The following is a 22,384-nucleotide window of genomic DNA, read 5'->3' on the forward strand; positions in this document are numbered from 1 at the left end:
CAGGAGCGGAGGCTTCGGGGAGCGCTTCCTTCCCACCGCCCGCACCGCCGTGCGCGGCAGCCCCAGCATGGAAGCCATCGCCAAGTACGACTTCAAAGCCACCGCGGATGACGAGCTGAGCTTCAAACGAGGGGATATCCTTAAGGTAAGTGGAGGGTACGGGCTCGGGAGTTCCCGCTTTCGCCCTCGGCTTTTCAGCTTCTGTCCTGAGTCTCTTCCTGTCCGTCAGACCTGACCCTCTTCTGTGTCCCCACCGAACGCCATCTCCTTTTAACAGGGTACCTCAAGGTTTCCTCAATCCCAGTCTGACCTCTTTATGGGTAGGAGAAGCTGTTTCATTTCTGTGTTAAGCGTGCATCCCACGATCTCTCATTTATCTCTTCTGAGATTGGAATATTTGAAAACTTAGTCATAAACATGGTAGCAAATAAGCAGAAGTACAAGATGATCTGCACTGATTTCCCTTTTGTGAGAGGAAACCCCTTAAACTAATCAAGATCAATTTGGTATTCCTTTCCTTTGCCTCCTGCCAAGGATTCCAATATCAAAGAACAGTGATTAGATTATTTCTCAGTAGATAATCTTTTAGCATCAGGCTGTCAAATATTGGTGCTGAGTTTTATCTTCAGTCCTGATGAACTCGAGTTATAAGCTTGTGGCTGAATATTTAATGGATCTGTGCAGAGTAAGTGGATGTTGGAGAGCATCAGAGGAATTTTGGTCTGTGGTTCTTTCAATATATCAAAAGCTTTTTGGCTTCATCTTGGCTATATTAAAGGAATTTGAAAAATACTTGACTTTCTAAAACTTTATTTTAAAAAACCTGGACACACAGAACAAGCCCAAAATTTTATTTTTGGGGGGAGTAAAAATATAAAAATCCGTAGTGATTTGGCCTCAGTGAAGCATAGCTCTGAGCTTTGTTGCTTCCAAGTAATACAAAACATTGTAGAATGTTTTAATGGAGTTTGCTTCAGAGTCAGTATTTCTCCGTAAACATATAAGATGAGCTTAACCTTCCTAGAGTGATGTATTTAGTATTGAAGTATTTTAAGCTGCTGCTTTCTAAAATGCTTTGAGTAGAAACAGTTTTGAGAGGTGCCTATCCTGAGGATGCAAGGCTGTAACTTAATGTATGCTGACAAATCAAGTCCTGCAGACCTCAGTGAAATTACTTATCTGCTCAGAATTTTTGCCAGGGTAGGGCTTGATTTTACTATTTTACAATAAGTTGGAAAAAACAACCTCTATGTGTAAACTTAATATGCATCTTTTATAGCTGATATTTCAATAACATAACTGTGGCTTTGTTGAAACTGCAGTAATATTCTGTGGCTATCAACAGATAAAGGTTGCAAAAATGTATCCTGCTTTGAGATTGTTAACTTCTAAAATAATGGGTATATTGTACATGTCTCTGGCCCATTATTGGCCTAAAAATGCCCGTTAAACCTGTACGCCTCAGTTCCAGTGTTTATGTAAATTACCAGAATATTTCCTTTTGCTATTTTTAAACATTCAAGACTGTCAGAATTTTAGAAGTCTTCTGTGATAATCTTTCATTTATTTTTCTTAACTTGACCTGTATATTGGGTTTTCTATTTTGGGTTCCTACTGGCTGCTCTCAGCTTTTATAGTGTATTTGAAGTACAGCACAGCTGAAGTAAGCTTGTAGAAAATGCTGAACAGGAAGGAAAAATTAAGTATAATGAAATAGAGTTTATTTTAAAGTGTATTTTTAATTATTTTCATGTAGTTTGGTTTAGGAGTTTGCTGAAGTACGTGAAAAAATGTCTTGTAAAATTTGCGTTCATTTAAAAATATTTTCTTCTCTAAGAATTAAAGGAAAAATAACTTTTTTTTAGACCTTTGAAAGTTTAGTCTGTGCTAAAACTCTTACAGCTGTGCAGTGGTACAGTTGCTGATAGTAAGATCTTGAGTCCTAGCCACTTGATGTCATCCCATAGATACAGATTTTGTCACATGGTTGGTACGTAAGCTGTTACAGTACAGGAAACTCTGTATTTTTCCTAGAATACAGAGAGGGATTTTCTTACTCTAAGCAAAACCTAGGCTGAACACTTCCTCAAAGTGTTGATGAACAGTTCTTCAAACTGTATTTCCTTTCAGCTCGTATTCTGAAAATGTTTACAAATTTTACCTATTTACTTCATAGATGAGTAAACTGAGTCATAGAAATGGTAAATTGCTCAAGATTATCACTGAAGTTAGTGGAAACACCAAGAGTTTCAGGAATCCTTCAGCACGTAGCTTAGATGAGTTCTGTGCAGCATGGTAAGGTTCAGTGTCTGAAGCTGGCAAATTCCAGACAAATAAGCCAACAACAATTAGAACTGTTACAGTTCACTTTTCTCAGGCTGACAAACTCGTGGCACGTTGTCATTTTGAATGTCTGGTTCACTTCAAATGTGTTTCAGGTTGTGGAAATCAATTTCTGTCAGACATGCTAGATCTGTTCCATTAGTACTATGCTGATGACTGATAAATCTCAGGGTATCCCATTTCTGTGCCTCATGTGATCTGTCTTATTAATCAGATCAATCCTGCTGCCCTCAAATGAATTGGGAAGAGAAATAAACTTGTAATGTGTTGAATGCACCCGCATGCTTTGCTCTTTAGATAGCCCTTGCTGAGGCACAGATGTAACTTGACGTGTAATGAAGACTTCTTCAAATCTAGCTGTTGGACACCTGTCTTGATGCACCTCTGGAAAGTCAAGTTAGTTTGATGGCAGATATAATGATGGCAAAAGATTGTTTCACAGAGAAATCCTATGTCTTGGCCACACTGAAGAAACAACAAAATCTATAACGCTTTAATTTCCACGCCTTAAAAGTTCATGTTTCTCTTTGTGACAGGGAGAGAAGGCAAAGATGCACCCTGTCTGATTCCCTCTGACTTCAGCAGATAACTTGCCTGTGATGTCATGGTGCCATTACTGCTGCATACCCACATACTCGGGGCTTGATTGAATAGCATTTGAACTGTAGCCATTAAGCTGGTTGTTAGTAATCTTGTGGCTGGTTTCCAAAAGTGAGTGAAGATAGTTGACCTTTGGCTTGCAATTGTAAAACAGCTGAGTGAAGAGGAAAAGTGCTTGGCCTCTTCTTTTGTGGGCACTATACAGTAAAAGCTGCTTCTATGATTTTATGGCAGTACACTGCATCCCCTTACCCTTTTGTCTAGTGGTCCTGCAGCACTGTATGGTATTGTCGTGCAGGATACATTTTTTTAACCCATTCTTTCTTTAAACTTTTAAAATACATTAAATACTATTTGCTGAGTCTTTTCAAGAGAAAGGAAAGGTTGCTGCTTCCTTCTGTGTCTTCTCATTACAGTACAGTGCTGCAGCTCTCAAGATCACCATTCTTTTCGTGTACTGGTGGTTGTTTCACAGAAGGTTGTTGGTGACTGGCATCCTATTGGGGGTGTGAAGATAGCCTATCCTGTTATTTAAAAAAGTAAAAAAGGAAACTGAGGGATTCCTACTTTAAATTTTAATTTACTGTTTTGAACTTTGAATAGTTGACAGTTGTCATGATGCTTTTTCAGTCTTTTCCCCATTCACTTGCTGTATTTATTGAAGTTAGGAGCAGTTAACTTCAGTCTCTGTCTATCTTTGTTATTCACTTTTATGTCCCCAAAATCTATTGTATTTTCAGCAGCTTCTGGTTTTGTTGGCCTTTGTGCAAACTGGCAAGTATCCAGACCTAAAGTGTACTAATACTTGCTGGTGGTTTGGCAGGAGCCGGGGCGAGGAGGGAAGAAAAATTGTCATTCTTTGTCTAATCTCATCGCATCATCATTTCTTTTCTTTATTCCTCCCACACCTAATCTGAAGTGTACAATTAATACCACGGTGCTCTGATAACCATTTCTGCATGGTTAATACAGAAGCACTAAACTTGTTCATGAGTATTTTGAATGCTAGAATTGTGGGGTTTTTAAACTATACAGCACTGCTCCATTTCCTCTTTCTCCTCCTTCTGTTGTAGGGTTGGGGTACAGCTGGAAAGTGATCTTCTGAAGACCTGAATAAGTTCCTGTTCCCAGTAGTTGTCAGCATAATTAATTCAGGGGGACTTACAGATTGATTTTGATGAGTAAGGTGGTGGTGTTCAGGTGGTATTTCAAATAGAGGGCCTTCATCTTAGTTTTAATTTGGGGATTCATCTTCATCTTAATTTGGGGATTTTTGCTTTTGTGTGACACACAAACCAGCTGCCCTATATGCTAAAAGAAGGAATTCCTTGGTAGGATTTTGATCATTTGACAATTTTGTTCGGCAAAGTCAAGATTTATTTTTTTTTCCCTACCACAGGTTCTGTTGGTGTGATTGTTTGCCACCAGACTTATTTTCTTTCTTTCAGCCTTTAAGAGGACTGAGTGTTTGCAAAGATTTAATGCTGAGATGGCATTTTCAGTTCCTGCATGAAAACCATTTTTCTGTGTCTGGATACAGTGAAACAGTTTTGAATAGAGGGAGGAGTGTGGTAAACAAGGGGAGCATGGTCTCCCTTCTCTTCTTGCTCATCCCTTGTCTTTGACCTCGCCTGCATTGGCTGTTTTGGGTGATATTGTCTTCGCTCTCATCCTTCCTTTCGTTTCCTCACACACCTACTTCCATCTTTCCCGATTTTTTGTAAGGGGATGGACTCAGTGTGGTCTTGATGATTTAAATATGTAAGAAACAGTTTTCTGAATGAATGATTTGGGAAAATTGCAAGCACTGTGTGCCTTGTAGTGAAATAAGTCAAATATTAGAACAGGTTGCCCAGAGAAGTTGTGGAATCCTCAACCTTGGAGACAGCCAGACAAGTCCCTGAGCACTCTGATCTAATGAGACTTGTTTTGAGCAGGAGGGTGGAGTGTGTGACTTCCAGAGGCCGTTCCAACCTACGTTATTCTGTGACTTAGCTGTGAGTGCCAACTCTGTTGCATGTGGTAGTTGATTTGTAAAGGCGCACTTAGGTCACGTTCCTTGGCTGGCAGCCTTGAATGAAGATGATACTTGTGATCAATATTGCAGTTTAAGAAGACAAAACAATCAGAAAATTACAGATCCTCACAAAGACAAATACAGTTATCTTAAATGTAGTTGATTTGGCATCCTGGCAGTTGGAGATTGGTGCTACAAAAGGTGCTGCTGTAAGAGATTGTATTCTTCTGGTCTACCCAGCTCTTCAATGCCTATGTTTTTAGTATGAACTTCTCAAATATTGTTCCTCTTATGTATGATATTATCTGAAGGTGGGATCTGTTTTATTAGCCAACACTTCTAGGCATCGAGGGCAAGGGTTGGGGGAAGGAACTACGTAACCTCCACAAGGTGCATGTGCCCAAAAAAGAAAACACTCGTGGTTCTGTATTAGTAAAAGAGCTTGGACCTGCTTAGAGCAAGAATGCATTGCTGAAGGTGTGTCTGTGCAGCAGACATAAATGTGGAGTATTCCAAACTGAAGGTGTAAAGGAGTGTTTACAAGCAAGGAGTAAACACGCTCCTCCTTAAAAATGGCATCTTTGTTTTTGTTTAGTATATTATTTATTTTGTTTAGCTATTTGTGCTGAGTATTTAAACTTGTCACTGAAAGCAGAGAAAAATTAGGTCTTGTGAGATGTGTGCTACCTGAAGCCTACTGGAGTTTTGGATGTCAGACAAGACACTGATGAAAGCTAGTGGTCAGTTCAACTAACTTTTTATATTGACTTAACATGTATTGCATTCTGTTATAATGAAGGGAAATTATGCTAAAGGAAGCTCCAGCTGCCTTTCTGCAATTTAATGGAAGTGCTATTGTTACAGCTTCTCTGCGAGGTCCAGCTTTTGATATGACCGGTGTGACAGACTTCTGAAAAGTGTTAGCATAGACATATCAGCAAATCAAATTTTGCCTTGCTAAATTATCTATCTGCTTTGTTCAACATGTGTGTCAAACTGCAACCAGTGTGATGTGCTTTTGTCCTTATTCACTGGCAACACAAAAATGTGTTGAACCTCTTTGGTTCAGTGACGTCTCTCATGATAACTATCTGATGAGGGAATGTCTGAGAATTTCAAATAAATAAAATCTGTTATTCTGAGGGACATCCCAGGTGTTAATGGGCTAACTTTGATATAGGTTTTTTAATGAAAATAGTAAAGCTTGATCATAGTTGGAGGAAGAAAAGAAGGATTATGACTTTTAGTGGCACGTATAAAAGATTGAGACTCATAAATTTTGCATTCATAGTTTTCCAGTTTCTGTGCAGAGCCCTGCTAATTGGGGTAGGCGGAGGGATCCTGTTTGTAGTGAAATACAGGCTTTTCTGATTTCTCACTATAATCAATAAGGATCCAACTAAGCGAGCGAAGATAAGAAATCCAATCTCTGCGTACAGCTCAGCCTAGCATAAGCAGTGCAGTATATGAGCCCTTGATAAAGTTGCCAGTGGCTATATACCAAAAATCAATAACTAAAGCCTAAACCTCAGGAAAAAAAAGTGCTGGGCAAAACTAATTCTATTTCTCTGAAAATGAAAGAAAATTAAGCATTAGTCCCCTAACAACACTGGAGCCAAAAATCTTACAGCCTCATGTGGAGCAAAAGGGAATGTAATTTACCAAACATGATTAATTTTACAATATAAATCTAAACTGTAAGAACTACTAAAGATAACATTAGGATATTTTCAGGATTTCTGTGAGACTGAACTGTTGTATTAATTTAAGGTTATTGTACTGATGATGCCAAGTTTCCATACTTAACTTGCTTGTTACCTCTGAATTAAAACTTCTGCTAAATTATTAATTTTATTTATGTAGGTCTTGAAAGGTTTGAAAAATCAAAGCTGGTTCTAGAACCATAACAACTTTTTTAAAAATCCAAGCACACCACCCCCACCCCCCACCCCCAAAAAAAAAACCCAAACAAAAAAACAAACCCACATTTAAAGCCATTCACATAATTGGTATCAGCAAAGGATTTGGCAACATACATGAACTAGTTGAGATGAGTTTTGATTTTATTTTTTTTTTTTTCCCTGCGTGGCTGTGTATGAGCTTCACATGTCTTCTGGTCTGTGATGTTGAGTTGCAGAATGTCCTGTCCAGGTTTGACAGCAGAGTGTTAAACCGATAAGCAGAACTGAGCAGAACTGTCGTACCCTTCTGCACAGAGAATTTTGGGTATGTCTGCACTGCGTAGTCAAGAGGTGGGATTGTACTTTCTGTAGCTATACCCAAGCTAAATTTCAGGTTGCTGGAGTAATGATAACCACATTATAGGATTCGGCATGAATTACGAAACTTACATGGGACTCGGGATGAATGCTTAGCCTGTGTTCAGGTCTGTGTTACAAGATGTATGATGCATTAATGTCTGAGCTAGCTACTCTGGAGGTCTTAATTAGCAATATGTGTAGCAAAAGATAAGCCTATTTCCCTTCTTTCCCCCTGCCCTCACTCCCTCCTTTCAGTGCTGGTGGGGTAGGTCCTAGCCAGAGATAAGAAGCTGTGACTTGTGAATGTAATGTTTAGGTAGAAAGGTGACCAAGGAAATGCATTTGTTTTTCCTCTGATGCCTACCTAACCTTATGGACTTTGAAATGGAGCTTTTGTGTAATAATCCATGTCACTGGGGCACTAGTGAAAAGAGGTACCAGGTCTCAATGGTTTTTTTTTATATTTTTTACTTTCTTTATTTAGCATTTTGTTAGGAAAGCTGCCTTTGTTCTCTATAATTTCCAAATTTTTCTGAAAATTCCGTTAAATTCAAAATGCAAATGAGTAGGTGACTTGTATGCATTCTTCTTTTCTACACAGATCAGCAAACTGATACTGCAGTAGTTCAATACTCACGTTCTTATCTGCAGCTTTATCCCACAGCAGTTCTCACTCTTTCATTTCCTTTGGTGGCCCTGCAGTGGCAGTTAACGTTATCTCCCAAGTTGTGCACGCATCAGTGACTAGAATATACACAAGGAAATAAAAATGTGTTTTTTAGATGGTTTGGGTCTTGGGAGAAGAAATAGGATAGGAGAATGCTTTCTGTGATTTTTTTTTTTTTTTTTTATTACCTACGGTGTGGGGAATGCTGTTTAAAGTTGTTCCTTTCCCTCAAATATCCATATCATTTTAGACGGAACAGCAGCATTGTCGTTCTCAGTCTGTCAAGCTGCATTTTGTCACGTTCTAGGCTCGTGCCCTGTTACTGAGTATTTAAAGCGCTGTTCATGAGTGGCACATGCCTTCAACTTTGAAGTCATCTTGTAACACCTCATAAGGGTAGGTGTTCAAATGGAATAGAGAAACGGTTGTGAAGCAGACTGTCTGTGGTGGAGCCTGAACTTGTTCCCATGTCTTATATGCTTGATTGGTGCCACCATCTGACAACTCAAGTGAGAATTGGTTTAACAAACTTTAGAATGTGTTTTTTCATGGTGACGTGCTAAACACATGGGGTTGTACAGCTGAGCTCTAATAGAGCAAAAAGTGAACTGACAGTCTCCAAAACTGCTCATGATAATTATCTTTAGGATATTTATTATATTCCTGAAACCCAGATGCTATTCTACAATACTTCCTGATTAGTTACTAGATGCATCTGAAATTTGCATTTTAAATGGTTGTGTTCATAATTTTCCTCAGCCTGTATTTCTCTCTTTACTGAAAGAATAGTGTTTTTCTTTAGATACTACACAAAGGCCTATTTTAAAAATGTCTTAAATTTCTTGAAGAGCCTAAGAGGTTTTGGTTTTTTTCCTTAAGGAATGATTGCTTACTTGAGCTTCTGTACCTGACCTTGGATCCTTTTGTCTCCAACTGTTTGAAGTCGTGAAAACAGATAGACAGTCCTGAAGATTCATCAAATCAGTTGGTTTTTTGATTCTGTGGTGGTAGGTCAGGATGGTGACTGGAATAAGGCAGAAGTTAGGATAGCTATTTTTGTCTAGGAAGTAGATTGTCAGCCTCTGTAGAGTAATTAATTTAAAATTGTGATGTTCAAACATTACTGACCTTTATAAATAAAATACAGAAAGAGAATACTTAACAGAGTAGATTTATTCTGTTTGTACCTGCTGAATTTAGCTTCTTTGCATGCGTTCGTGTCAGCATGCACGCTTTGTTGTTGGCTCCACTGCAGCTGGACCTCATGCAGAGAGCAGAAAGCTTTTTTTTTTTTTTTTTTTTCCCAGTTCAGCTGAACTGTAATTATACTGTTAGTCCCTAAAACCTCTTATTTAAATAATTTGTCTCTGGAATTCATGCTTTCTGCATTGAGCCAACCTACTTCTTGCTGTAACTTGTACTAAAACTCTACAGGTTTACATGTGGAGGGAAAAAAAAAGAGCTGCTGTTATGCAAAATTGTTTCCCTTGGGAGGAAAGGGGGGAATTCTTCATGAGTTATGTATGAGCCAGCAGGTTCCACTAATCATAGCAGCTCTGCTAGTGCAGAAGACTTGTAGTCTAAGCTAGTCAGCCCTCTGATTTGTGAGAAACTGGCACAGAATTTTAAACCATGCAACTCTTGCAGAGTTGGAGTAGGTTTTTCCATTATAAGTCCTTATGGGCAGTCAAATTTTGAGTATTCTTTTCTTACCTGTACTTTAGCATAAATATGAAAGTGATATTTTAACCATTTGATCTGGCTTTTACTTTCTACTGTTAACAGTAGACTATGGTCTGCTTGGAAAGAGCTATGCTTAGATTCCAGGTTTAAGTGAATTTATTTCAGAATACTAGTAAGGATTTGAAGCTGCAGAAGTGTGCATCTTTTGCTGGTATCTCTGGAAAATCTCCCACTTCTACTTAAGAGGTATTTCCTTGAGCTGCTGTGTAGTTCAGGTCTTGTGCTGTAATCTTTCCTATTGCTACTGGGGGCATAACTCATCAGGGAAAACTGCCAAATTCTTGGGGGGAAACGCAAACCAGTGCTCAGAGTGTGTCCTACAGTTGCAGAGGAAGGGAAGAAACAAATGCAAGGAGAAAAATGAGGAGGAAGTGGAAGCTGTAATGGAGACAAGTACAATGAAAACTTTTAAAGGTGAAATTTGGCATTTAAAACCTTGCCTTCAAACGATGCTTGAATTCTGGTGAGAGGAACATTAGATTGACAAACGTGCCTTGTTGAGGCAGTATCAGGAAAACCTGTTGTGTGTATATTCCACAGCTAAATTTTCTGTTTCTGTAATGTTTTGCGTGTCCTTGAAGAATACTTTATCAAGACATATCCTTATCCCTGGAAGTAATAAAGCATGGGCTGGCAATTCAGGCTCTCCTCTCACTGCTGGAATGGAAGAAGCAGAAGTTGCTTCTGCTTCCTCCTTGCCTTCACTTCTGCCCTTGTTTCTCAAAATATATTTTGCACTGACGACTCTGCCCTGCATCTAATGAAAGGATAGTTTGTCGAAAGTTAGTATGTGGATTTGTCTGTTTTGACCATTTATACCAGGGTGCTTAAACTTTCTTCCAGCATCAAGCTGTCTTAACACACCCTTACTCCTTAGCAGGAAGTGATGCATTCCTCTCTTCCCCCCCCCGAAAATTGCCTTTTAGGTTGAATGTAACTTGCTCTTTGCCAGGATGGATAGATGAAGACTGTTGTGACTTTAGCTAGGAAGACCCAGCTTGAAACTAACAACTCTCTGTATAGGGTCACAAAAAAGAGATAACCAAAATGATTATAGTTGACCCAGCTTTCCTGGCTTCCACCCCTTCCTTTGCAGCTTGTTGTGTCTGGAAATCTTGCAAACTGTTACCTTCTCTCAGTTTATTTAGGTAATGTATAAAGGAAGAGCATAGGTAAAAAGAGGCTTCCCATGTTTCTACAAAGTTTCTTGAGCTTTCTTTTCCTTGAAAAGCTTGTGTTTCATTCCACCTGTCTCTGTTTGGATTGCAAACGTGTGCATGATGGTGCAGTAAGATTAGAGACACTGTTGATGCTATTTGCATTATGAGTTTCCCCTAAAGCTTATTTGCTGAGAAGAAAAAAAATTTTCTTTAACTTTCAAAAAAGCTGAAGTTATTAAACATAAAGCAGTATGTTGATAAAACAGTCACTCTACAGTCTGGTCAGCTACTGAAATCTACCCATGGGTGACTTATGTGAGTTGCAGATTACCATCCTGTGGAAGTGTCTGAGCTACCCCACAAGGGTTTAGTTCTAGACCCTTTTGGGCTCCCTAGTTTAAAGTCCTCACAAAGCAAATAAGGTTATACCATTTTCTTAGTTTGCTTTGAATTTAACTGGATTTAGCTGGTTTTGTTCAGGATTGCAGGCCAAAATGAGAGGTCTGGCTATATCTAATCAAACTCCTGCAAAAACACCTGTTTTCCCTCAGTCATGGTCTTCCAAAGTCCAAATTTACTAATTGGGTGGGGAGGGGGCATCATCCAAATGGGTGGAGCTAGCTCTCCTGTCCTCACACAAGGAACAAGGAACAGTGCCTGGGTTTGTCTAGGTTTTTCAGCACTATTGTAGACAGATTTGAGCTGACCTTTTACACGGCCCTTGGACCATGTTGCCAGCTACCTGCATTAGTCAGCTTTCTCCTACTCGCTCTTCATTGCCACAGATAATATTAAGTTTATTGTACCTATGTAATGGATTATGCTTTAGACTTTCTCCTGTGGAAGTAAATTCTAGCAGCCTTGATGTTAAAATGCAGTCTCCTACCATTCTGGGAGCAGTTCCCATCTGAAGTGAATTATATGCCATTTTTATGATCAAAAGTGATAGAACACTCTGTATACATGTAATGTTCCTCTATTATTCTCTGAATATCTGTACTATTTGCCATTAGAGGCTGGGCTAGATGGAACCCTTGAGTGCTGGCTGTATTGGGCGAGACATTTAGCACTTCCTCCCCATACAGGGCCTTGGCTTCCTATAGTGAAGCTTTAGTGACTTTCTCAGCTGGAGGCTGTGTCTGGACTACTGTGTTTTAGCAGCCACTGATGGCCACACCTCCTATGCGTCTTTCTAAACCCATTTTGAGTCCATCTGTACATTATAGCATTAAATTACCATAATGTAAACATGTGCTGTGTGGAAAAAAAGCTTCTCCCTTTGTTGGTTTGAAACATTCTACCTGGGAATTTTACTGACTTTTTTTTTCCTCTCCTGTCCCCCTCCTCTTGCAAGAGATAGTAGGAAAGCATCTCTACCCGTACTTCTCGCAGGGAGAATAGATTTGCAAATGTTCTTTTGTCTGTGTTGCTTTCTTTCTGAGATGGAAGTTGGGGAGTCTGATCTCCTCTAGGGAAAAAAACATTCCATACTTCGATTTATCCTTGTTTCTTTCTCAACTTTTTTTAGTTCATTTTAGTGTTTTTTGAGATGCAGTGAGTGCAGGTACTCAGTATTTGAATAAGGGGCTGTTGCAGAACAGATTTCAAGTCTCAAGATATTTGTTTTGTTTCTTTCTTAACAGAATATTAAGTAATATTTCAAAATTTTTTCAGATTACTATCCCCATGATTCCAGGATATTTGCTGAGGGGTAAAGTTTATTTAAAACCTATGGCTCCATGTAGTTATGGTTCTTTGGGGTTTTTGGTTGTGTTTTTCCTCATGGATGTTATTTTGCATATTGTATTTAATCTGACATTTATCACTTGGTCTTTTGTATTAAAAGCTATCTGCAACTCATCGATTTTAAGGTTCTTAATAACTGTCTTGATGAACTTTGCCACTTCACCCCTCAGATCACTTGGGAAGCTGTTGAACAGTGCAGTCCCTCCTGTTTTCCCTGTGGTACAGCCTCTGCTGTGGACACTGACCCTCTGGTTTCCGTGTTAACCTTATGTTAAGCCACTGGGGGGGTTCTGTGTTGTTAATGAGTACATTTGTGGAGATGGGTAGCCAAAGGCGTGAGGTGTATTTTTTTTAAAATGAAGCAACCCACATAAAACCTAGAAAAGCCTGAGTCTTGGCCTTGCAACTATTCTAGTTTATCTCAATTAGTGATTCATCTGTCTTCTATATGGAGTTATGTTTTTGTTCTCTCTTGCCACTGATTAAATGGAGGTCTGAGGTGAAGACTGGTTCTCACTTTTATAGCTTTGCCAGAAGAGCCCAGCTTCCAAACAGCTGCTTGAAAGTCAACTTAATTGGATAGCTGTATTTCCAGGGAGGTTTTATGGCTGCATGCTAGCAATATTGCTGCAAACCAGCTGGGACCAACTGGCATCTGTCATGATGCAAGATATGTATTAAATATCTTTAGATAAGGCCTGATCCTGGTTTGTGAATACATTAGTGAGATGGCTTCAACGTATTGAGGTCTTCCCAGAACTCCACTTTTGGGAAAGTTTTTGAATGCATTCACGCTAACGCGTAGTTTAAAAATCCTGTTTTGTTGTGTAGGAATGATTGATCCCTCTTCAGGGCCCTGGGGGGAGGTTTTTTGTGGTCAAGGCATTGATCCTCCTGATTGGAATCTCCCAGTAAGGGAGAGTTTTAGTGCCTTAGCTTAGAGACTTACAATGGAGATATTGTGCTACTATAATATACTTGGGAGCTTAAAATTAGTCTGTGGTCAAATAATATACCCTAGGGTGTCAGTGACCTGCATTATGATATCCCTTCCAGGTTATTGCAGTGGAGCCATAACGAGTTCTATTCTTGTTTTAATTTTTTCTTGACCTGGAACAGTTCTTCTAATTTGAGACACTAATTAGGAGATGGTTTTAGTTATCTCTGATCTTTTCTGTAAAGAATTTGGTGCCTCAGCTGTCTTGACTTTAGGATTCTGGAGCAAGTTACTGCTTTTGGCATTTAGTATCTGCATTTCTGCATTATTCATGTAAGGACAGTCTTTGATTTTCTTTTTTGCCCATAAGCCAAGAACAGCAGTAGACTTCTCCTGTAGAGATCACTGGTGTTTCTAATAGTATGTTACATTTAAAAAAAATAATAATAGAAGTATGTATCAGTACTTATTTATCAGTTTTATATTTCTCTGTTCCTCTGAGATATTGTAGGTAGTGCATCTTTTTAGATTAGAAATATCATTCCTATATTAGTATACTGGTTTTCTTCCTAACCTTAAGTAAGTTTGGACAAGTGTTTTATTTTCCCAATCCATGTGATTGAGAGCTATAATGACTGTTGTAGGCTCGGTCTCTTAAATATACAAAGTTCTTCTACTCTCACTTGGTATGAGCAATTTCCATTTAAATCTTTTATTTTCCTTTTATGGAGAGAATTGAACATGAACTAATGCTATTTTATTAGCCCTGAAGTGAAAGAGGAACTTCATAACATGAGGGGAGATTTTTTAAAGCATTGCTCTGATGTGCAGATGCTGCTTTTTTTTTTTTTTTACGCTCATTTTCCCCTCTCTCCTCCCCTACAGCGTGTAATGCAGAATTTTACTTTCAGTAAGCCCCCACAACTGTGGTTTTGGACTTTTTCTGAGGTAGAATGCAAGTTAAACATGCTTTGGAGTTCTTGAACCTTGCATTTTTCCCAGTTTAAGCCAGAGTAGGGACACTGTTTTGACACTGGAGTGAGTATATGTTACAAACCATCAGGCAGGTCTCTGATATGCGTGTAGTTGTTACTGTATGGTGGTCACTTTTCCTCTTTCTGTTTCAAAAGAGGAGGTTATTGGTATCTTTCCACTTTCTGCTATTCGTAATGACTTCTGGCATTCTGTGTGGGGTGTTAAATTTAGGCCATTTAGATCTGATAGATTTCCTTCTTTTAAAGGAATGATCCTTATTCTTCAACATGTAATTCCATGTTTGAGCTTCAGATGAGCTTCTCTTCAACTCCTCAGTCTATCATTAGTTATCAAAGCATGTTCTTTTTTCAGTCTACTGAGGAGTGCGTATTTTTGCAGGCTCTGGTGGGATGTGTGGCTTTCTTTTCTTTTTGAAAGGCTCATCTTTTCTGTTTTGCCAGAAAACGTTGGGCTTTTTATGGTTAAATTGAGGCCACTGTGATTCTGAATTTTGTTATTCCAAGCTTGCACGTACAGAATTGTGGCTGTTTCATTCTGTATGCTATTGGCTCTCCAGAAATTGAACCATAATCTAATGATGAGTTTGGAGAAGAAAGAAAACTGGATTAGTGTTAGAGTGAATCAACACTTTTAACTAAGGCCTGTTGTGACCCAAAAATAGGCTAAACTTAAATGTCATTAAAAGATTTCTGGGATATAATAGTTCATTATTCCATAGCAGACTGAAAACAATCATACATTTCTTAGTTATCATGAATTAAAGATCAACATGAAACATTAGTACACCAACCCTGCTCTGTGTTTTTATAGAATTCAGTACATTTGCCCCAGTGAGGTTTACGTATGTTAAAGACAGGAGTCGCTATGAAAGCACTGGAGAAGCTTTGTGCAGAGAAGGATGGCATTTTTGGCAGTTGCGTAAAAGCTGGGATTGATTGTGGATAAGTGTATTGTCCAAGTCTTCCTAATAAAATGATTGAGGATACAATGTTAAGAATATTGACATACAAGTTGCATCCCTCATGATCAAAGAGCTAAGGAAACCTGGAAAAGAAACAAAAGGTTTATATCTGAAATAGGTTGGTTTGGGCACTTTGTAGATTTAGAAATATAACTGACCATAACCAGTTGGAGCAATTTGGTTTTACTGGCTTTTAAAATTGTTAGAAACGTTTGTCAAAACAACCTGTGAAGCAGAGTTGTGATTAAATATATTTTCACAAAGGTTATTTAGCTGCAAAATCCACTGAAATGATTTTTTTTGTTTTTAATCCAATGTCTTTACCTTGTTGACTGTTTTTTTTTGAAACTTAAGTTTGCTTCCTGCATTCCCAGAAGTTTGAATTTGGAGTGTACTTGATGTCTTTGGCTAACAAGGGTCTTTCAGTACATTTGTTACTTGAAGTCTCTTTCTCTTAGCAGAACGTGAACTGGTAGAAATGCCCAAAGTTGCTGGGTGGAAGCTCTGTTGTATCTCCTAACAACCCCCAGTGGTGGCTTGAACAGTCTGTAAGAATGGACTGTTTGAACTGTCTTTGAGCTTCGGGTTATTAGTGCAACACCAGCACCATCCTGGTTGTTTGGTGGTTGGGTTTTGTTTTGTTTTGTTTGTGTTTTTTTTATTGTTTCGGGGTTTTTTTAAGTGTGGCTGCTGCCCTGCTGGGAGCTGCACCTGTCCATTGAAATATGGGCGCAAGAAAAGGACAATGTGCCATCTCAGGCCTTTAAAAGTAAGTCCCCTAAAAATATTTTTCCATTAAAAGGCCTCTTTATTCTCTCTTTCTACCTCATTCAGTGTTATGTGGGCAGGAAAATCACTGGTGCTAGTGTAATGTACAGTAAAACTGCATCTCATTTCTTCTTGTTTGGTTCTGTTTTATGAGAATGCAGATATTCTGTGAAATGTTTTTAAGCGGCTATAATGTTCTAGAGCCCATTGTGCAAACTGCCTTCAGTTTGCTTGGTTTGATATGTACACTTGTGCTCTCATGAAGACGTGCAGGATCTCTTGGTGTGCTTTGCATTATGCAAATGTGACAGGAATGAGTCAGACGATATTCAGTGTTCTGATCAGAAACCATTTGCAAGTGTCTTCCTCTTGTGTGTACGTGTCCCACTAGAGAGGAAGTCTGAGCAGCTTTGCAGTTACTGGAAAACAAGAAGAGTTCCCGTCTCTCTTGAATATTCTCACCCTCTGAAGATCAGTCAGACAAAGTACCTGTACATTTCCTCTCCAATTCAAGATGTTGCTAGACATAAGACAGAAATAATAGATTAAATAAACTATATCAACCAAAAATAGGCTGGATTAAAACTGTCACTCTGCAGCAAACAAATCTCTTCTGATGAATATAGGTGCAGTTCCTTAGTGGTAAATTAGTATTTTAGGTGCCTGGTATGTGGTTTTTTTTATACTGTAGAAAGCTGAGTTCCTATGTCATGCTAAGTGAAAATGTTGTTAGTGGTATACACTGAAATTGCCTTGATTTGTACAGGGAAAGATAAGCTTAGTTAATTTCTGTTTATTTTAGTTATTGCTGATTTATAACTGAATTTATAATCTAGTTATGAAGGTGTCTTGTTTTAAGCAAGGGTTTATTTATATTTAGTTGAATTAAGATTCTGATAAGGAGCAAGAAATCATCCCTGCCAGGAGGCTAAAGTTAATGCTGTTGTTGGTTTTGCTGTTCTTTTTCTCTGGATGGGATTGTCTGACCAGCCCTGCAGAACTGATGTGATTGGGTCTCCTCTTCTAGCTTTCATCAGTGAACCATCCCAAAACGAAATGGGTTATAAGTGCTTTTTGGAGATCTGCATGTCTTCCCAACAAAGGAGAGTTAAATTTAACATTTTAAATGCACAGATAAGAGGTGAGGAAGCAAGTTATGCATATATACAAACAGGGTTGAGGCAATAGAAAGGGCTTTGTCTGGATACCAACCAAATTATTTATTGTGGCTGTGTCTATATAATATATTACAAAATCATGAGGGCTGTGAGTGTGAATGGGCTTTTTGTGGGCTGAATTAAGACCTGCTATAAAATTACTGGCTAAGAGCAGATGCATGCAAACTGCTCGTGTGCTCTAAGAATGATGAGAGTAATTAGTCTGAACTGACTTGTGAACCTGCTTGGTAAGAGATTGGATCTTGTGGTCTTTTTTTTTTTTTTTTTTTTTGCCTTTCTCATGTCTTTGCATAACTAGCTTATGATACTGCTAAACTTCACATTGAACCTCAAAGGTCTCATGTTGCAGGCTTTGATTTAGTGAGCCTAAGCCTTTTGCTGACCTACAGCGTAGGGTGTTTTTTTTCTGGAAAAGTTAGGAACTGTTAGCTGCTTGAAAAATAATTTTCCATTTCTCTTATAGCTACTAGTCTGGTTTTAATTCCTTGGACGATTTCTTGCTTACCTCTGTTTCCCTTAACAGTGTTATTTAATCTCAAGGCATCTTCCTGATCCTATTTAGTGCTAAACTATAGCATGCTGTTTTTTCTTTCTCTGAGTTTCCCTATTGCTGATTTTTGGCCAGGTTCCACTGAGGTAGCTGGATAGTGGCTACCATAATCATTCTCAGCTATCTTGTATATCTGAGGCTATTTCATGCTTCCCCTCTCCCCCCGCCAGTATTCATATCCTGCAGAATAGAAGAGTTAAGGGGTAGTTCCATGCTGCGTCTATTTAATATGCTGTCTTAAATGCAGATTAAAACTGTCCCTTCCTGCAACTGCTTTGTGTCAAGCTGCTCGCAGATGCAAATTGCTACCTTAACAGTGTTTATCCACCGTATAGTAAAAATCAATAAGCAGCCTCTAGTCATGTGCAGTTTTGAGATCTTTGTTTTTCAAGTGGTTGGTTCTTTACTTGCTGTGTTTCCAATTAAAGCATCTGCGAATGGTATTGGCTAGAGTCTCAGTAAATTAGTCTCTAAGCTAGTCTTCAGTATTCACCAACATGTTAAAAGTACATTGATGTATTACTTTTTCTTATTGCTATGTAGTATGGATTTGGAGATGCCTGACTCCCTTCCAATATGTTATGTCAGAATTGGTTAAATAGGTACAAATCTAGCAAAATATTGACCTACAGCTATGGTGAACCTTGAAAAGCTGCCTATTCTAGGAAATTGGCCTCCTGTTGTCTCTGATTTCATGCTTTTTCCATCTGTCTCAAAATGAAGAGATTAGGGCTGATCCTAGTGCTGTGTGTGAGGCAGATTATGGTAATCTTATTATTCTGATCTCATTACACTTAGTCTCTAGATTTGAAAATGTCCTGGTTTTAACCCTTTCTTCAACAGTTACCAAAAAATTTAGTGGAAAGTGTAGTTGAGATGCGTTCTGCAAACTTCAGACTAAATGTTTATTTTATATCATCCTGAAATAATCAAGCTCTCAAAGACTTTCCTAGCTAGAGTAATACACTTTGGGTTTGGGTTTTTTGTCTGAAGAGGCTGTCTAAAATGGTAAGTAAATCAACTCATCTATGTTACAAAGGATGAAATTCACGCTATATATAAGAGAACAAATAAGTAAAGGTTATTAAGAATTCCATTTTCAGTTTAATACTTTGTGGAATCTAAAATATGAGCACCTTCTGGAGATCCTTAGCTCATGATAGGTCAAAATATTTTTTTTCTATTTTTTTTTCTGAAAAGAAATGGGATTTTCCAGAGCTCTGAACTAATATTTGACACACACGAATGTAAAACTTAATGGCATGTCTCCTGATCTCATTATAAGTACACAGAAGTTCATGCAAGATGCTGGAAAATATGCAGCTGTGTATTTTAAGTGAAGAAGAGACAACTGAATAGGAGTACTGAATTCCCTAGCTTTTCAGTATCTACAGCACAACTTCGCTATTGTTACTGGGTGGTCAACTTTGATTGCAAAGGGTTAACTTTCTAGTCTGATGGAGAAAGGGACTCTTCTGCGCTGGGCTAATACTCTTCCTGAGAACACTAATGCAAACGTTGTCAGGTGGACTCAAGGATTACAAGAGGTCTTTGTCTTAAACTTGTGGAGGAAGCTACCTCCTTTCTGCAGGGTTTCAGCCACCAATTTCGAAATAAGTGTTACTGCTTCTTCAGGCCTGCAAATGAAAAGAAAGCAAAATGACAGCTGCCAATTGTGGGACTTAAAAAGCAAATATGATTCTTTGTTTTTAAGAGATTTTTATTTTATGGTAACTCCTGTTTCAACAGATTCACAGGATATTTGAGATTTTATTGTACTACACTGATGGACTTCTACATTAGATACTGCAGGAAACTCTTTTTAAAGCATTTGAATATTGCTGTGACTTCTACTGGCCATCTTTGACCATCAAGCATATTTGCCAGTTCCCATCCTGAATTTGCATTTGGAGGACAGGGAAGAAGATTGGAAAGGAAAGGGAAAAGTTCTATTAGTACATCAAAGAAAGCTGGGATAGAAGGAATCAAGTTCCTTCTCCTTGTGTGTTTGTTCTGTCATTTTTACTGGTCATCTAAATTGAACCTTTTGTACAATAACGTATTGTTATACCTGGTTTTGCTTAGAGAGAAGCATGCAATGCAGGAACATCACTTAAGGTGCTGCTCCAACTGCCTAGAGTACATTGAGGGTATAACTCTTAATTAGGCTTCATTGTTTTGTAGTACAGGGACCACTTGAGCTTTTCCTCTACTTGCTAATTCCTGTGCTCTGTTGATAAAAAAATCACAGAAGTGACTGAGCTCCACTGGGACTGAGCAAGTTGGGGAAAAACAAAGCACTTGCAAATTATGGAGGTTCTCACTCTATTTGGTCTTAACTAACTTCTCAAACATTTGGGCCAGCACAGGTGGGGATGGAGAGTGCTGGAGGGGGGGATGGAGAGAATGAATGGCTGGAGGGAAGAAAGTGCTAGGAGAAGCTTAACTTAACTCTGTCACAAACTTCCCTTGTGGAATCACTGCCTTGGGGACATGTCTTCACAAACAGGATATTCTGTTTCATGTGTCACTCTTACTTGTGGTAGTGCGGGCGTTTGTAGAGTTACACTGTGAACTGGTCAGGAAAAAGATCTAGCAGTGGAGAGGGGTTTGTTGCTGTTTTGGTTGGTTTTGTGGGGGTTTTTTTAAGCTAAAGTTGTCTTTGATTTAGTTTTAACATAGTTGTGCTGGCTGCACTGGGGGAGACTAGCTTTGGCATGGGAGTTGGATCAGCATACCCTAAACTGGCATTGCTGCTGAAGGCTTTTGCTGCTGTCAGACTGCAGTCTTCATTCCTGCCCTCGGGCTATGCATTTGTCTGAGTCTCATGATGGCACAGCAGCATTCTCTTGGCCATTATAGAGCAGTCCTTTCTTTTTGTAACTTGAATTATTTTTCTTGCTGTTCTCAAGAACTCCTTAAAAATTTTCCTTATGAAAAATGCTGCTTCTATTGTGCATTCACACTGGGTGGTGATGGTTGTTTTGCTTTGAGTGCTAAGTTGCTGGCAATGTTTTAATATATTTTTAGATAACAGTGAAGTATTTGTTTTTCAAATAAGAGGTAGGAAATTGCAAAGAATAAAGAATTGCATGAGCTGGCTTAGTGATAGCATGTCTGTTCCATTTGGGGTAGTGGAGGAGGAAGGGGGAATAGATGGTGATGTAAGGGCTGTTGCTGTGACACTCCCCCAGTAATAGCTTCTGTAGGAGTTCCAAAGCGTGGAAGGAAAAATAAAGATGTTGAGGATTCGATGACTTTGACGCTTGATGTGATTCATATCTTTTCAGTTGTAAGAGGAGGATAATTCAAATGAGCACAGTGAACCCTTACTGTAGCAAATGCAAAACTTTTTTCCACACTGAACTTCATTCTTGACAAACCAGGAGTTAGACTGCAGTCAGTCTGAGTACAGGTTTGTCTCTATAAACAAGAACCTTCTGCGTAAAATTCTAGCAGAGTTGTGGAGGCTCTGCATTCATGAGGCAAGTCTTTAATTTGTGGTATCTGTTGGTTTAAGGCAACTGCAGTAAGCCTTACATCTGAAATATTCACGTAACCTTGAGATTGGAGACTGATTTTTTTTTTTGTAACATAGTAGAAAAGTGGAAGGGCTCTCAGCAGTACTATAAGTTATATTTTCTGATCTAATTATCACTAGTTAGTCTTTTCCACTCTGCCAGCGTGTGAAGTCTGCTTAATAAAGATACATATCTTCTGTCCCACAAGCATTTATGTATCATTTTGTTCTCCATCAATATGCCTGGTAAATTTTATGGCCAAAGACAAACTATGCTTTCCCAAAAGCGCAGATGCAACTGCTGTTGCCCTTCCTAACATCAATAGGAAATATGGCTTCTTTGCATGGACTGACATGTGTTTGTGGAGGGATTCTCAGATCCTGTCCAGAGCACTGGTGTCGCTTTGCAGCGATTGCTCATAAAATCTGATGTGGACCTTTTCAAAGTAATTTTCATTTTTTCATCTCAAAATGAGATTTCAACACCATTTACTTCACTTTTGGTAGGCTAGGGATTGAAATGGGTGGGTGGGGATTATAGATGCATTTTCAGGTTGGGGAAAATGTAGTTCAAATAGATGGTGATAATACTATTTGTAGATCACTAAGGCTGTAAAACCTTTTTGGTGCTAACAGGAAATGGCAGACTTCAGCTTTATCGGCCAAAGTCATCAGCCTTTGCAGCTGGGGTCTGAACTGAATAGTGATGACATATGGGGCAGCTGTCTCAAGGTAGTGGAACGTGGGCTTTTCCTTCTGTACTTTCAAATGCAAATTGCAGAGTATGCTCTAGGGACTGGCAGAAGAGTACATGTGTCTTAGATGTGTAAGAAATTAATAAATATTGATTGTTGCTGCAGAAAGGATATTGCACTTAACACTCACTTGACATCCTATGTCTAATAGGTTTGAGTTTTGCACACTGGTGTTAACATGT

The 22,384-nt window shown here is 38.8% G+C and overlaps 1 protein-coding gene across 3 annotated transcripts in view; it reads left to right on the forward strand.

Moving 5' to 3' along the window:
* Window positions 1-7: 7 nt before the first annotated feature.
* The window catches only part of GRB2 (growth factor receptor-bound protein 2), a 44,323-nt gene continuing 21,946 nt past the window's right edge, over window positions 8-22,384 (forward strand). For 2 of the 3 annotated variants that reach the window (XM_009895882.1, XM_009895889.1), the window contains exon 1: window positions 68-145. In XM_009895882.1, the coding sequence (XP_009894184.1) occupies window positions 68-145 (78 nt within the window). Of the gene's footprint in view, window positions 146-22,384 lie in introns of all 3 variants that reach the window. The other variant, XM_009895876.1, reaches the window with a different exon arrangement.

The sequence above is a fragment of the Charadrius vociferus genome, unplaced genomic scaffold (genome assembly GCF_000708025.1).
Source record: "Charadrius vociferus isolate BGI_N301 unplaced genomic scaffold, ASM70802v2 scaffold260, whole genome shotgun sequence".
Taxonomy (NCBI): Eukaryota; Metazoa; Chordata; class Aves; order Charadriiformes; family Charadriidae; genus Charadrius; species Charadrius vociferus.